A 12,469-nucleotide genomic window follows, 5' to 3' on the forward strand; every position below is an offset into this window, starting at 1 on the left:
TAAATAGACCTCTCTAATCTGGCACTAGGTAGTTTTCTTTATGTATACTTCTAATACCTTGCCACAGGAAAAAGGAAAATTAAGTGTATGACCCACAGCCTAGATGGGAATCATCCTGTCCTAAGAGACTAAGGGACCCTAGCTCTCCACTCACACAGACCAGGTTCATGTCATAGGGAGCCTGACCTTATAAAGAGGATCCTTTAGACTTTTTTAACTATTTGTTACAAGATTTTGATGTCTTGCCATCCATTACCACCAGTGCTCTTGTAGGCCTTTCACCAAAAATCAGGACAGGGGTGGGACAAATAAAAGGAAATGAGAAGCGTATTGCCAGTTAAATCAGTAACTTGCTTTATTATTGCTCAAATTGGAGTTAAACAAACAAACAACATTAACAAATATAAACTTTTTCAATAACATCTGCTAGAGGATTTCACTTCACCTCCAACACACTGAAAAAGAGTTAGAGAGTTGCTGAGGAGGGAGGGAAGAATGAGAGATGAAGTTACACACAACTATTCCTCAGATAAAACCAAAGAGATCTCATTCTCCTCTTCTACGGGAGCCTGATGCTCCCCCTTTGAGTTAACCCCTCCTCTAACTTCTTCCATGAGCTGTTCTAGCTTCAGGTCACTGGAGGCCTTATTCTCAGGGAGAGGGTTCTTGGACATCAGTACCAGTGAGCCCTGGGGATCACTCTTTTTTCCTGCCTCCACCAGAGGCCAGGCTGGACTTTGGGCTGGTGGGGTCTGGTTTTGGGGAGCTCTATCTCCTCCTCTCCCAGGCAGTTCGGTCACTGTGGTCTTTCTTTGGGGAGTTGTAAATTTTTTCTTAAGGCCTAAACGGAAAAGGAAGTAAGGGTGAGAGTATGCTGTGTCTGTAATCAACTTTTCTGAGTCAAATTCACTGTATACTGGGTTCCTATCACACTAATTTCCAGGGAAGATGACCTAGTTTCCCTCATTCCCGGGTGCCTTGATCAAGCAAATATTTATTCAGTGCTTACTATACATAAGAACGTATACTAGGCACTGTCACTTAAGAGATACCTCCTCCTCTATTAAAATTTTAGTCCCTCCCCTTTGGAGCAATGCCATCTCTTTAAAGGAATTAAAAGTGGTAATGCTAAATTAATACTAAATATAGAGGGTGGAGTTCAGTGATGAATCATTTTCCCCACAGGAAGAAATCTAGGGAGTATTAGCCCTGGTAATAATAGTAGTGAAGATACGCAGCTCCTCAAATGCTACATTTGTGTACCTTTTCTCCAGGTCTCAGTTCATACCTGGCTGGTCAGACTGTGAATTCTCACTGTCTCCTTTTCTCTCCACGGAGGTGCTGTCTTGTGAAGGGGACGTCTTATTTCTCTTCCTTCTAGGTGTCTCATCTTGCTCATCTAGTGTGTCCCCACCCCCCACCCCCAGACAACAAAGAAGTTTATTGCATTTGTCTCCAAGCTAGGCTGGCAAGGGGCTAGAGACTCAGTTTCAGCTGTGCCATGCACACTCTCTTTCTTTGGTTCAGCTACTCTACCCTCACCTCAACCCACTTATGTCTTGTCCATCTGCACCCTTCTCACTTCTCTTCACATATCTCCTCAAAGCCTGCCTCCTCCAGGCAGTCTTACTTAGCTAAGAAAAAAGAAAAGATCTTTCAGCTTTTCATAATAGGATACAAAGGTAAGAAGGGCTCTTCATGTTCCTGAGTGGCACCCAACTCCTTCCCTCTGAGGTTTTTTAACTCTTTGTCTTTTAACCCTGCTGTCTCTTTCAATTCTAGGGTCTAGAGCTGAGGCAGTGATCAGGATTGGAATGCAAAAAAAGCTAGAATAGGAAAAGAGTCGCAGCCTGGTGAGGGGACACGAGGGCTCTTTCCTACCTGAGTATCCCTTTCTTGTTTGGGGGGCTCCCGTGCCAACCCAGAGGCATTTCTTATTTCCAGCTGGCCCCTCACCTTTTAGTTTGAGTTTCTCCTTGGAGGTGTGTGCTGGATTGTAATTAGTTGAACTGGGTTCCTGGGAGAGGGAGATAAAGGGTGAAAAGAACTAAGCCTTAACATTATGTTTTTAATGAAATGAAACACTCCAAAGTGGCTGATGGAAAAGGAGAGTAAATTTGGTTCACTGTACAGTATGGAGAAAGAAGGGAGCTGTGTGGTAACCTCAACACGCTCAGCTCTGCATAATTAAGGGCTTCATGTCAAGATCACAGAATCACACAACTAGAGCTGGAAAGGAACTGAGAGACCATCGAGGCCAACCTCCTCATTTTACAGATGATGAAACTGAGACCCATAGTAATTAAGTGATGGATATGGGGGAAGATTGAGAGAAAGAACATAATTAGAAAGGATATAGATTAGGATTAGTGACTTAATCATTAAGTATGATTAAGAGTTGGGAAATTAAACTTACAAAGGAAATGTGAGACCTTAGAATCAGTCCCTTTTGGTACCAAAATTCTGCATTTGCCATCTCTGCTTTATTACCATGTACCCATTCCTTTAAATCCTTGTAATTCCTTGTAACCTTGCTATTCTCACCTCTCTACTAAAGTGTTCTTTCCAAGGTCACCAACAGCCTTATCAGAATCCTCCTCCTATCAATAAATCCAACTGTCTTTTTTTTCCTAATTATCCTTTTTGAACTTCCTGAAGCACCTGCCATTACAGACCACCGTCTCCTTGATAGCCCTCCTCCCATGGCCTCTGATGCTGAGCTTTCACAGTTCTCTTCTTATTTCTTTTGATGGCTCATCTTCACCCCAATCCTTAACTGTGGATTCCCCCAAAGTTATCCTTAGTCCTTTTGGTTTTTTCTCCTTACACTTTTTCTACTGGTGATCTCATCCATTTCCCAAACTTCAATCATATCTATAAAGATAACTCAGAAATCTAGATCTCCACCTTCATATTTCCACTATGCTCTAGTATTTCCAATTTCCAATCTAATACTAGGGTATGCTGGTAAATGTTTAACAACTGGTTCGCCTAAAAAAAAGCGTACGTGACACACTTTTAAGTTTAATCTGCACTATTAATATTTTCTCCATCACTTTCTTAAATCTAGAAAATCAACATAAGCATAAACCAAGCCCTGTTTTGTATCATTTGCTGATATCAGAGATGTGCATTCTCACGCTAAAAAGTGAATAATTGTTTCTTGGCTGCGGCATGCCCCTGCTGCTCGGTATGTCCACATGGATGCTAGCACCTCTAAGTCAACATGTCCAACACTAAATTTATCTTGTCTCTTAAGCCTGTCTTCCCTAAATTCTCTGTTTCTGTAATTAGCATCACCATCTTCCAAATCACTCAAGCTCATAATCTTGGAATCATCTTTCACCCTTCTCTTTCCCTCAACTTATATATTCAAATAATTTCCAAGTCCTATTGATTCTACCCCCAAAAAATCTCACAGCCATCCCTTCTTTTCTACCCCAACAGTAACCACCCTAACATAGGATCTCAACTCATCTAAACTTTCAGAATAGCTTCCTAATATGTCTTCCTGCCTCAAACTTCTCCTTTCTCCAAACCATTCTCCACATCACTGTCCCCAAGATGTTACTAATGCACCATTCTGATATTACTTCTCTACTCAAAACCCTTAAGTGGTGCCCCATTTGCCTACTGAATCAAATCCTGATCCCTGTATTCCAGACCCTCCCCAGCCTTGCTCCAACCTACCTTTCCAGCCTTATCTTATACTACTTTAACATAATTTGTGTTCTAGTTAAACAGAACTGCTCTCTATCCCCATTCCTATCCTGTCTTCTCTGCACTTTTATTCATGCTCTTCTTCCATGCCCTTGCTCCCCCTATCTCCTCTATTAAAGTCCCTTTCTTTCTTCAGTATCCCAGTCAGGTTCCATCTCCTTCAAAATGCCTTCCCTAACCCTAACCCATCCTGCCAATGAACATGATCTCCTTCCTCTGTCCTGTCCTCTTTGATCTTCCCACAGCACCTCAAATAGAAAACTTCATATTATTCATATGATGTTGGATCTTTCCTTTACATTTATCTCACTCTCCCCATGACAAAATTATTTGTGTACATGTCTTTCCCGACTACTAAAATTTAATATCATTAAGATCAGGGCCTTTGTGGTATTTATCTTTGCATCCTCAGCACGTAGCATAACACCTTACATATTAATATGTAGTAATAGTCACTTAGTAAATGTTTGCTGAATTGAATTGAATTTGTTGAATTAGTTTGCCTGGAAAAGAGAAAGAAGCCAAAGGAAACCAGTGAGTAAATACCAACTGTTAACATTATGAAAGTCTTAAAATTTCACATGTGGGTGGAGGAGAGAGGAATGACTGATATTCTCTATATTCACTGGGGATATGACCAAAGGAAATAATATGTGGGACTAAAGTTAGACTCAAGAAAGAATTTTCAAATTTTAATATGTCAAGGGTTCAAGGAATTCCTGAGCAATTAATTTTCTTCTAGCATATTTGATCAATTTACAAAAGAGAGGTAACAAAAGGGCAGGTAACAAAAAAGAACTGTTAAGACTTTAAATACAAAAGGGTTTGCACTTTGTTACCCTTTTAGGAGGTGTATGGTTCTCCAGTTATGCTTGATGGAATTCTAGAGCAGCTAGCCACTGGCAGTCTGGAAGGCTGGCTACTCATCAGTGGCCATTTAAAAAGCAATACACACACACACACACACACACACTCACACAGACACATACACAGTCACACACACTATCAGAAGTCAGTTGAGGCAGGAGAAAACTCTGAATGTAAGCTCTGTGAACCTAAGAAAGAGCCAGCTAGCTATGGAAGGAGCCAGCCCTTCAGAGGTAAATTTCCCCCTTTTTGTAGGGGGGAGATTAGACTCCCACAAGTCATGGCATCTCGAATGGAGCTACTTGTCCACAGGAGATGCCAAACCCAAGAGGGAGTATGTTCAGTCGGTCTAAGCAGAAAACCTGGGGTTGCCATTAGGGGTTGAGCTACAGAAAGGAACAGGCCAAAGAAGCTCAGATGAGTGACCTGTCCAGTAAAGATGCTACAGCCAGGTGGAACAGCAGAAGGACAACCAAAAAAAGGAGAACATCTAGGATCAGAGGACCTGAGATGTGAACTGCCTTGGCCGCATGGGTTCCCTACATGTATGCATTTCTACTTGTGTACTCTATGTATGTACTTGATCCTCCCACTGATGCTCTAAATATTTGTGGTGCATGGGGGGGATGTTCTGACACCACTGTTCCTGCTGTGTCATCTTACTGAATACTTTGCTTTGAGCCAAGTATGTCAACTGGTTGATTATTAAAGATAAATGGTGGGGGCTCAAGAGCTACAATTTTAGGTATTTAGAACTATAAAGTATCTGGAACCTGGAAACAGTCATCCTTCTTAGGAACCGACCTAGAAATAAATAGCTAAATGAGTAAAAAAGTGGATGTTTCTTATCCAGAGATCTTTAAGGTTAGAAGACGGATGTGTTTGAAATGCTCTGTGGCAAGAACAAGATGAATAAGTGGCCCATGCCAACCAGATGGCACCATACTTCTTTGAATTTAATAGGATTACCCTGTAGAGTACACTGAGAGGAAACCCTGAGATCTACATTTAGACCAATTTGTAAGGCAGATCTTACCTTGTTTTCTTCCTTTGAAATACAAGAATTTGAGCTTCCAGCCCTTTGAGGCTTTCTAGCTTCTTGGAAAAATAAGTCTAGAATAGATAAGAGGACACTTCAAATAGTTATTTTTTAAAAGCTCAGCCCAGTGTGTATATCTTCTTCCACCTCCCTTTACTTCTGTGCTATATTCTCTGAAACATACAAAATTCTAGACCTATGCTCTTCCCTCTTCACAGATCTAATCACCAACTTGATTCCCCTATCTCCTCCCCTTCTATCCTCTGTTTTCTATTCCTTCCTAAGAGTCTCATTTATTAAGCTGGCTCTTCTCTATGTAAAGAGCCCTGAACTGGGTAGTTAAAGGGAGACAAAAAAGCAGAAGACAGCTTCACCCCTCCAAGTGATATCCCATGTTTCACCCCCCACCCCAACCTTCCCTCCTCATTCCCTCCCTGGTCTTCTTCCCTTCCAAGCCGGCTGTCCCTACCTCCTCCCTCCTCACTGCTCCCAGACTCTGCTGCATTCTCCTTATAGCGGGTGTGGAAACCAAACAAGCTAACTCGATCCTAGAAAAGGGGTTGGGAGGAAGGGAGAAGAGATGGGAACAGAGGCAGGAAAAACAAGCCCATTAGCTGCCCTTGGAAATGTAGCTCCTCTCTGCTCTGCAACCAACCCCTAGGGTTTTTCTGCAGCTTCGATCCTTTTGGATTTGGATTTCCGAGGTTTTGCTTAGGTTTTTCATCTATTTTTGTTCAATTTGTTATGGATTCGCCTTAATTATAGCTCATTTTAATACTTTATTATATCTGTGACTTCTGAAGGAGATGAAATCACTGTGGCTTATCCTTCCTAATGGCAGAGCAACCTAAGGTAGACAACTGAAATTATAGCAAGAGGGAGCAAGGCTAGACCTCTTGGAAGTGAGAAACTTGAGGCTGGAAAGGAGCTGGAGTTTTTCTTAGCACAGGAGGGACTGAGAGAGACTACCTTTCCCAGAGGTAGGGGAAGGAATCAGATTAAATAAGGTAGGGCGTGTAGGTGAGGAAGAGGGTAACAAGTCTTCAGATCATGACTGTGCTGTGGGAGAGGACACAGTCTTATCTTTTCCAGGGAGAAGGGTAGCTGAGGAGTGATCAGAGGGGTCTAAACATTTTTCCACCTGAATACTGATCTGCTGGGCCTCTCGAGCCATCACTAGGGCTGCCATCAGCTTCTGGCTACAGTCTTTGTTCTTGATCTTTTTCTGGAATGCCAAAAAGTTAAACATTTAGAGTTGGCTACATTTAATGGTGAGGACAGGAGGAGTGAACCCGAGGATATTTCCAACATGCCAACCCTCTAAAATCTACAAAGGCCTCCTAGTTATGCTAAGCTATTCCTGCTTTCCATTTTCCCAGGCTCAGGATCCCCCACACCCAGCAATAGTTTCAGCCAACAAAGAGGGAGTTTCCCTTAGACATTCTAAGATAGATATGAGGGAAGCTTGATCTAGACAAGTGTGCTGGGTGAGGCTGAGCTGATTCCACAAATTCTAGGTGTGTGCTCTGGTTTCCTTTAGGCCCAGATACCTGATTTCCCAGAGTCCATTCTCACTTTCAGAACTGGTCTAACCCCAGCTGGCACTGGGCAGTACTGACCTGCACCCACATTCCTACCAATGTTATTTCAATTGCATTAAGAGGTCTGGATTTTAAGTCAGAAGACTTGAGTTCAACTCCCAGCTGTGTAATTTACTACCTGTGCAATGCAAGGCAGGTCACTCAGTCCTTTTGGATGACTTCTAAGTTCCTTTCCAGCTCTAAACAATCACATATATTGGGACCAACAGGCTACAGTCAAGGACCTTCAAGGGAATGAAGGCTTACTGGCTGGATGTTGGCTGACATCTGAGAGCAGAGGCTTTCACAGGCAGTCTCAAACTGGGGCTTGTCCCTCTCCAGATTTCAAAACAAACTTCTCCCAAGAGACTCCAAGGAAGCCCAAGGACACTGATAGGGATATGGTGAAGTAGGAGGTTCCCTCTACCCTTGACTCCTGAGAGCTCCTCACCGGTTCAATCTGTTCCAGGGACAGCTCCTGGAAGTTCTTCAACATGTTGGAAGGGATCCAGGCTCGAGAAGCAGTGTCCCCAAAAAATGTCACATGGTACTTGGACTGGAATCAGAGAGATGCTCCTGATAAAGCCCTATGTCCTTCCCCTACTTTTGGTCTCCTAGCCTACAAAAACTGGGGCAGGGGAGAAAGTTTGGGAAGCCCCTGGGAAGTACACACCTGGTTTCGTATGCTACCTGAGCCCCACCCTATCTCTTAAGGGAATTCTTTATGAAATCTAATGCCTTTCCTTTCTACTGTCTTATACTTGTCTCTCATTCAGCTCTTAGCAGTTTCTATTCTCCATGTATTTCTCCATGAATATTAAAATCATGTCATAATAAGGGACATTGCATCTGTTTCTACACAAACCTCTGGGTGTTTGTCTCTAACAGCAGACAACTGTATGTATGTGTTTCTCCTTGTGTCCCTTAACCTGTATGTATGACCCTATACCTATTTATATACATTTGTCTTTGTAGGAGGGTCTTTAAATCCTAAGGCAAGCACCTTCTTTTCTAGTCAAATGCTCTGTGGGGATCTGATCCCCACATTCCACAAAGAAAAGAAGTTGTCAGGCAAGGTCAAACTCACAGGCAGGACATCTTGTTGAGAAGCAAAGAGGAAATACTCTCCCAGATCAGGATCTGATTCTACCATTCCAGGCCACCTGCACAACAGAGATTGGTAGGGGAAGGAAGATTAGGGCCCTGCATGAACTGAGCCCAAGCCCACCCATAACAACATATTCCTAAAACAGATTTTTTTCAACAAGAAGTCTTTGTGATGTCCTCTTTCTCAATCTTAGCTCCCTTCTATAGCATGGCCAAAGAATGTGAATGGCTGGTAGGAGATGGGGACAGTGTCTGGAGAATTTCAGACTCCTTTCAACATTACCCTTTGCCCTCCCCAGGTGTCCTAATACATTCTCACTCAACTCAGAACAAAGGGTTTGAGCTGTCCTGTGTGAGCACACTTCCAGAGGACATACCCTTTCTGTCCTTATTTTCAGTTTGCAGGTCTCATACACTTCAAAATCAGAAATTATGCCTTGAGAACCACCCTCTCTTCTGTTTCCCCTGTCAGGAAGGTGGGTAACACAGAAACAGCCTCCCACCTCAGCCCTCCATCCTTTTTATTGACTTAAAATTCCACTACAGTCTCCTTTCACCCGTTCTATTTCCACTATAAAGAACCTCCATTTACTCTTCCTTCCCCAGCCCCACTTCCTTTCCCTATTCCTATAAGCTCAGAATAGTCCCACTATTTCCTACCAGGGGTAACCATACTGCTTGGCCCAGATGATGGATCCTGGGATGTAGGAGGCATAAACCACATCGCTCTCACCCCCTGACCAGGTTTCCTCAGGAATGTCACAATGGTTAAACTGCAAATCTGTGAAGAGGGATAAGGGAGATGAGGCAGAAAAAGAACCTAGAAGGCTGAATTCTGGCAAAGGAAAGAAGGGGCTGGTACCCTCATATAAGAAGTGGGACAAAGAAGGCATCTGAGATAAGGGCATGGAGAAAAAATACCAGCCAGAGAGTACTCCTTTCCATACGATTTCAAGAGACTCTACAGATATTTATATATACCGTTCCTTGGAGAGAACTTGCCAGAAAAAATTCTCCCTGAGCGTTCAGTCCTTCCAGCCTTCACACTGTACCAATCCCAGATGAATAAGTCATTCCCTCTTTTAAAGGGTCTTAGAGTATAAAACATCCCTTTATCACTTTCCCTAATATCAAACAATTTTCACGATGAAGGAATCCTTGTAATGTCTAACCTAAACTCCAGATTCAGCCCATTTCTTCTCTCCTTTCCCTCAGCTGAGATGACAGCTGCTGTCCCAGCTATTTTGTACTCAATGGGACCTTCCCCAAGCAGATACTCTCTGCTTACTTCAGTGCAGGGCCGGCTTCCAGTCATATATGACTCAGCCACTGAGTCACCTAATTTGATGCGGAGCCAAAAGAGCTGAAGATTCAAGGTATCACACTTGGCAGAAAAAGAGGTAGTTTCCAGCTGGCAGCCCGGTTAGATGCAGCCCTCCAGGTGATAAGGTGTGATTTCAAAAAGGGGTAGAGAAGGGGTTATGCCTTTGCCTGTGCCGTGTGTGTGTCTCCTTCCTTCAGCACTGTGCCAGACCCTTTCTCTTTCTCAACTTAAATTTCTCTTAACCACTGGTTCTTTCCTCAAGGCCTACAAACATGCCCAGGCTTCCCCCATTCTTAAAAAAACCTCTCACACAGCCTTGCCATTTCCAGCTTTTCTCTTTCACTACCAAACTTTAGAAATACTCATCTAATCAGTCAGTCAATAACCATTTATAAAGCACCTTCTAAGTGCCAGGCACTATGCTAAGTGCTAGAAATATAAAGAAAGGTAAAAGACAGTTTTTGCCCTCAAGGAGCTCACAATCGAATAGGAGAGATAATATGCAAACAACCATGTACAAAACAAGCTGTATACAGGAAAAGTAGATACTCAGTGGAGGGAAGGCATTAGAATTAAGGGGGATATGGAAAAGCTTCTTGTAGAGGGTAGGATTTTAGCTGAGATTTGGAGGAAGTCAGGAGGTGGAGACGAGAAGGGAGAACAGGATAGAGTATCTTGCAATCTGACATCTGACCACTTTTCTGAAACTGCTTTTTCTTAAGGTACCAAGATTCCTTAAACAGATAGCCTTTGTTCTCCTTCACCTATCTCTGACCACCCTCTCTTCCCAATGCACTGGATAGATACCATAACATTGCCCAGTTTCAATTCTTCTCTGACTTGTCTAATCAATACTTCTCAATCTGCTTTACTAGATCCTGTTCCATCTTCTTCCCCCAAGGCTATCCTGGGTGCCTTCTTTTTTTTCTTTACAGTCCTTCCCTTGGTGACCTCATCTGCCTCCATGGGTTCACTTATCTTTAGGTTCTTTAAGTGTGTTTGGAGTTACCCACAGTCATTAGGTCAAAACAATTTCATACTAAGACATTTTAATTTCTAATATGGTAAATACTGATATAACTCACAAAAGCTCTTGGTGGGAGGATGCCTTAATCATTTTTAAGTGTAAAGGAATCCTGGAACCAAAATATTTGAGAACTGTTGTTGTTCAGTCACTTTTTAGTTGTGTCTGACTCTTCGTGACCCCATTTGGGATGTTCTTGCCAAGATACTGAAGTGGTTTGTCATTTCCTTCTCTAGCCCACTTTACAGATGAGGAAACTGAGGCAAACAGGGTTAAGTGACATGCCCAGGGTCACACAGCTAGTAAGTGTCTGAGACTGGATTTGAACTCAGGAAGATGAGTCTTCTTGAGGCCTGGCATTCTATCTACTGCCATCACCCAGCTGCCCCTTTGAGAACTGCTACTCTAGATTAAGAATTTCTTTTTCTGGGGCAGCTAAGTGGTGCAGTGGATAGAGCTCCAGCCTTGGGGTCAGGAAGACCCGAGTTCAAATTTGACCTCAGACACTTGACACTTACTAGCTGTGTGACCCTGGGCTAGTCACTTAACTCCAATTGCCTCAGGGGGGAAAAATTTTTTTTAATTTCTTTTTCTTTTTTCCTTCCTTCCTTCCTTTGCTTCTTTCCATCTATCTATCTATCTATCTATCTATCTATCTATCTATCTATCTATCCATATCTCCCTAATCTTTCTCTTAAGCAATAGTCCCACAGGATCAACTGCAAATATGATGTCTCCACTCATCAATATTTTAAATTTAACACCTCCAAAACATAATTAACTATCTTTCCCTCTCACCCTGCCCTTGCTTCATACGTCCCTGTTTCTGCTGAGGACATCACCATCCTCCAAGACACCCAGATTTCTAACTCTAGAATCATCATGGCCTCTTTCCTCTCCTCAGCCCCTACCCAAATCCTTCCAGTTGCCACGACTAGTTGGTTCTCTTCCCAAGGTATCTCTTGCATCCTGTCCTCTTCTCTCCACTCAACTATCATCACACTTCAGGTCTCTGACAGCCCTTATTTTGATTACTTTAATAACCTCCTAGTTTGTCCCTCTATTTCCATATTTTTCCTCTTCCAATTCATCTACACAGCTGCCAAAATGCTTTTCCAAAGGCACTAAATACTTCACTGCTTTACTCAAAATCCACTGGTTGCCTCTAGTATAAAATACAAACTCCTCAGCCTCACATTCGAAGTCCTCAACAAGATGACCCCAAAGACATACTGCACACAGCTCCCCTTCACACACTTCACGCATTCTCTACATTCCAGGCAAAAAGGACTGTTCCTCAAAATAGACATTCCATCTCTTCCTCTGTGTTCACCAGGTTGTCTCCCATAGGGAGAACCCAATCTTTTCTTATCTCTGTTTTCCATACTTTATCTTTCTTTAAGGCTTAGCTTCCAGAGGTCCTGGATTTAAATTCTGTCTGTGTGATCGTGGGCAGGCCCCTTCCCTTCGCAGAGCCTTAGTTTACTCATTTGTAAAATGAGGGGGCTGGACTAAATGGTTCTCAAGGTCTCTTCCAGTTCCAATATCCTAATAAAACCTTCCCAAACTCCCTCTCCTCCTTTTGTTAGTGATCTCATTCTCAAGTTACTTGGTATTTACTTATGTAGCACCTTCTCTGGGCTCCCTTCCAAGAGGAGGTTTAAGGGTGGGATCTGCACTCCTAAAATGATAGTTCCCTGAGCTGCTAGCTGTGGCCTTACCTTTAGTAATTTGCCAGTTGACATCATTAGCTCAAGGCCAAGATATTTACTAAGAGGACATAGTAAGAACAGTAGACATTCCCTCTA

At 42.7% G+C, this 12,469-nt stretch overlaps 1 protein-coding gene across 7 annotated transcripts in view; it reads right to left on the reverse strand.

The window, feature by feature from the left end:
* Positions 1-330: 330 nt before the first annotated feature.
* ZCWPW1 (zinc finger CW-type and PWWP domain containing 1) overlaps positions 331-12,469 on the reverse strand; it is a 39,488-nt gene continuing 27,349 nt past the window's right edge. For 6 of the 7 annotated variants that reach the window (XM_027844183.1, XM_027844199.1, XM_027844209.1 and 3 more), the window contains exons 9-17: positions 8,974-9,094; positions 8,294-8,369; positions 7,658-7,762; positions 6,768-6,851; positions 6,096-6,174; positions 5,624-5,700; positions 1,957-2,017; positions 1,289-1,399; positions 331-841 (exon numbers count right to left, since the gene is read on the reverse strand). In XM_027844183.1, the coding sequence (XP_027699984.1) occupies positions 519-841; positions 1,289-1,399; positions 1,957-2,017; positions 5,624-5,700; positions 6,096-6,174; positions 6,768-6,851; positions 7,658-7,762; positions 8,294-8,369; positions 8,974-9,094 (1,037 nt within the window). In that variant the 3' untranslated portion in view covers positions 331-518. The remainder of the gene's footprint in view (positions 842-1,288; positions 1,400-1,956; positions 2,018-5,623; positions 5,701-6,095; positions 6,175-6,767; positions 6,852-7,657; positions 7,763-8,293; positions 8,370-8,973; positions 9,095-12,469) is intronic. The other variant, XM_027844229.1, reaches the window with a different exon arrangement.

This window comes from Vombatus ursinus, unplaced genomic scaffold (assembly GCF_900497805.2).
Source record: "Vombatus ursinus unplaced genomic scaffold, bare-nosed wombat genome assembly UNPS02005197.1, whole genome shotgun sequence".
In the NCBI taxonomy this organism is placed as follows: Eukaryota; Metazoa; Chordata; class Mammalia; order Diprotodontia; family Vombatidae; genus Vombatus; species Vombatus ursinus.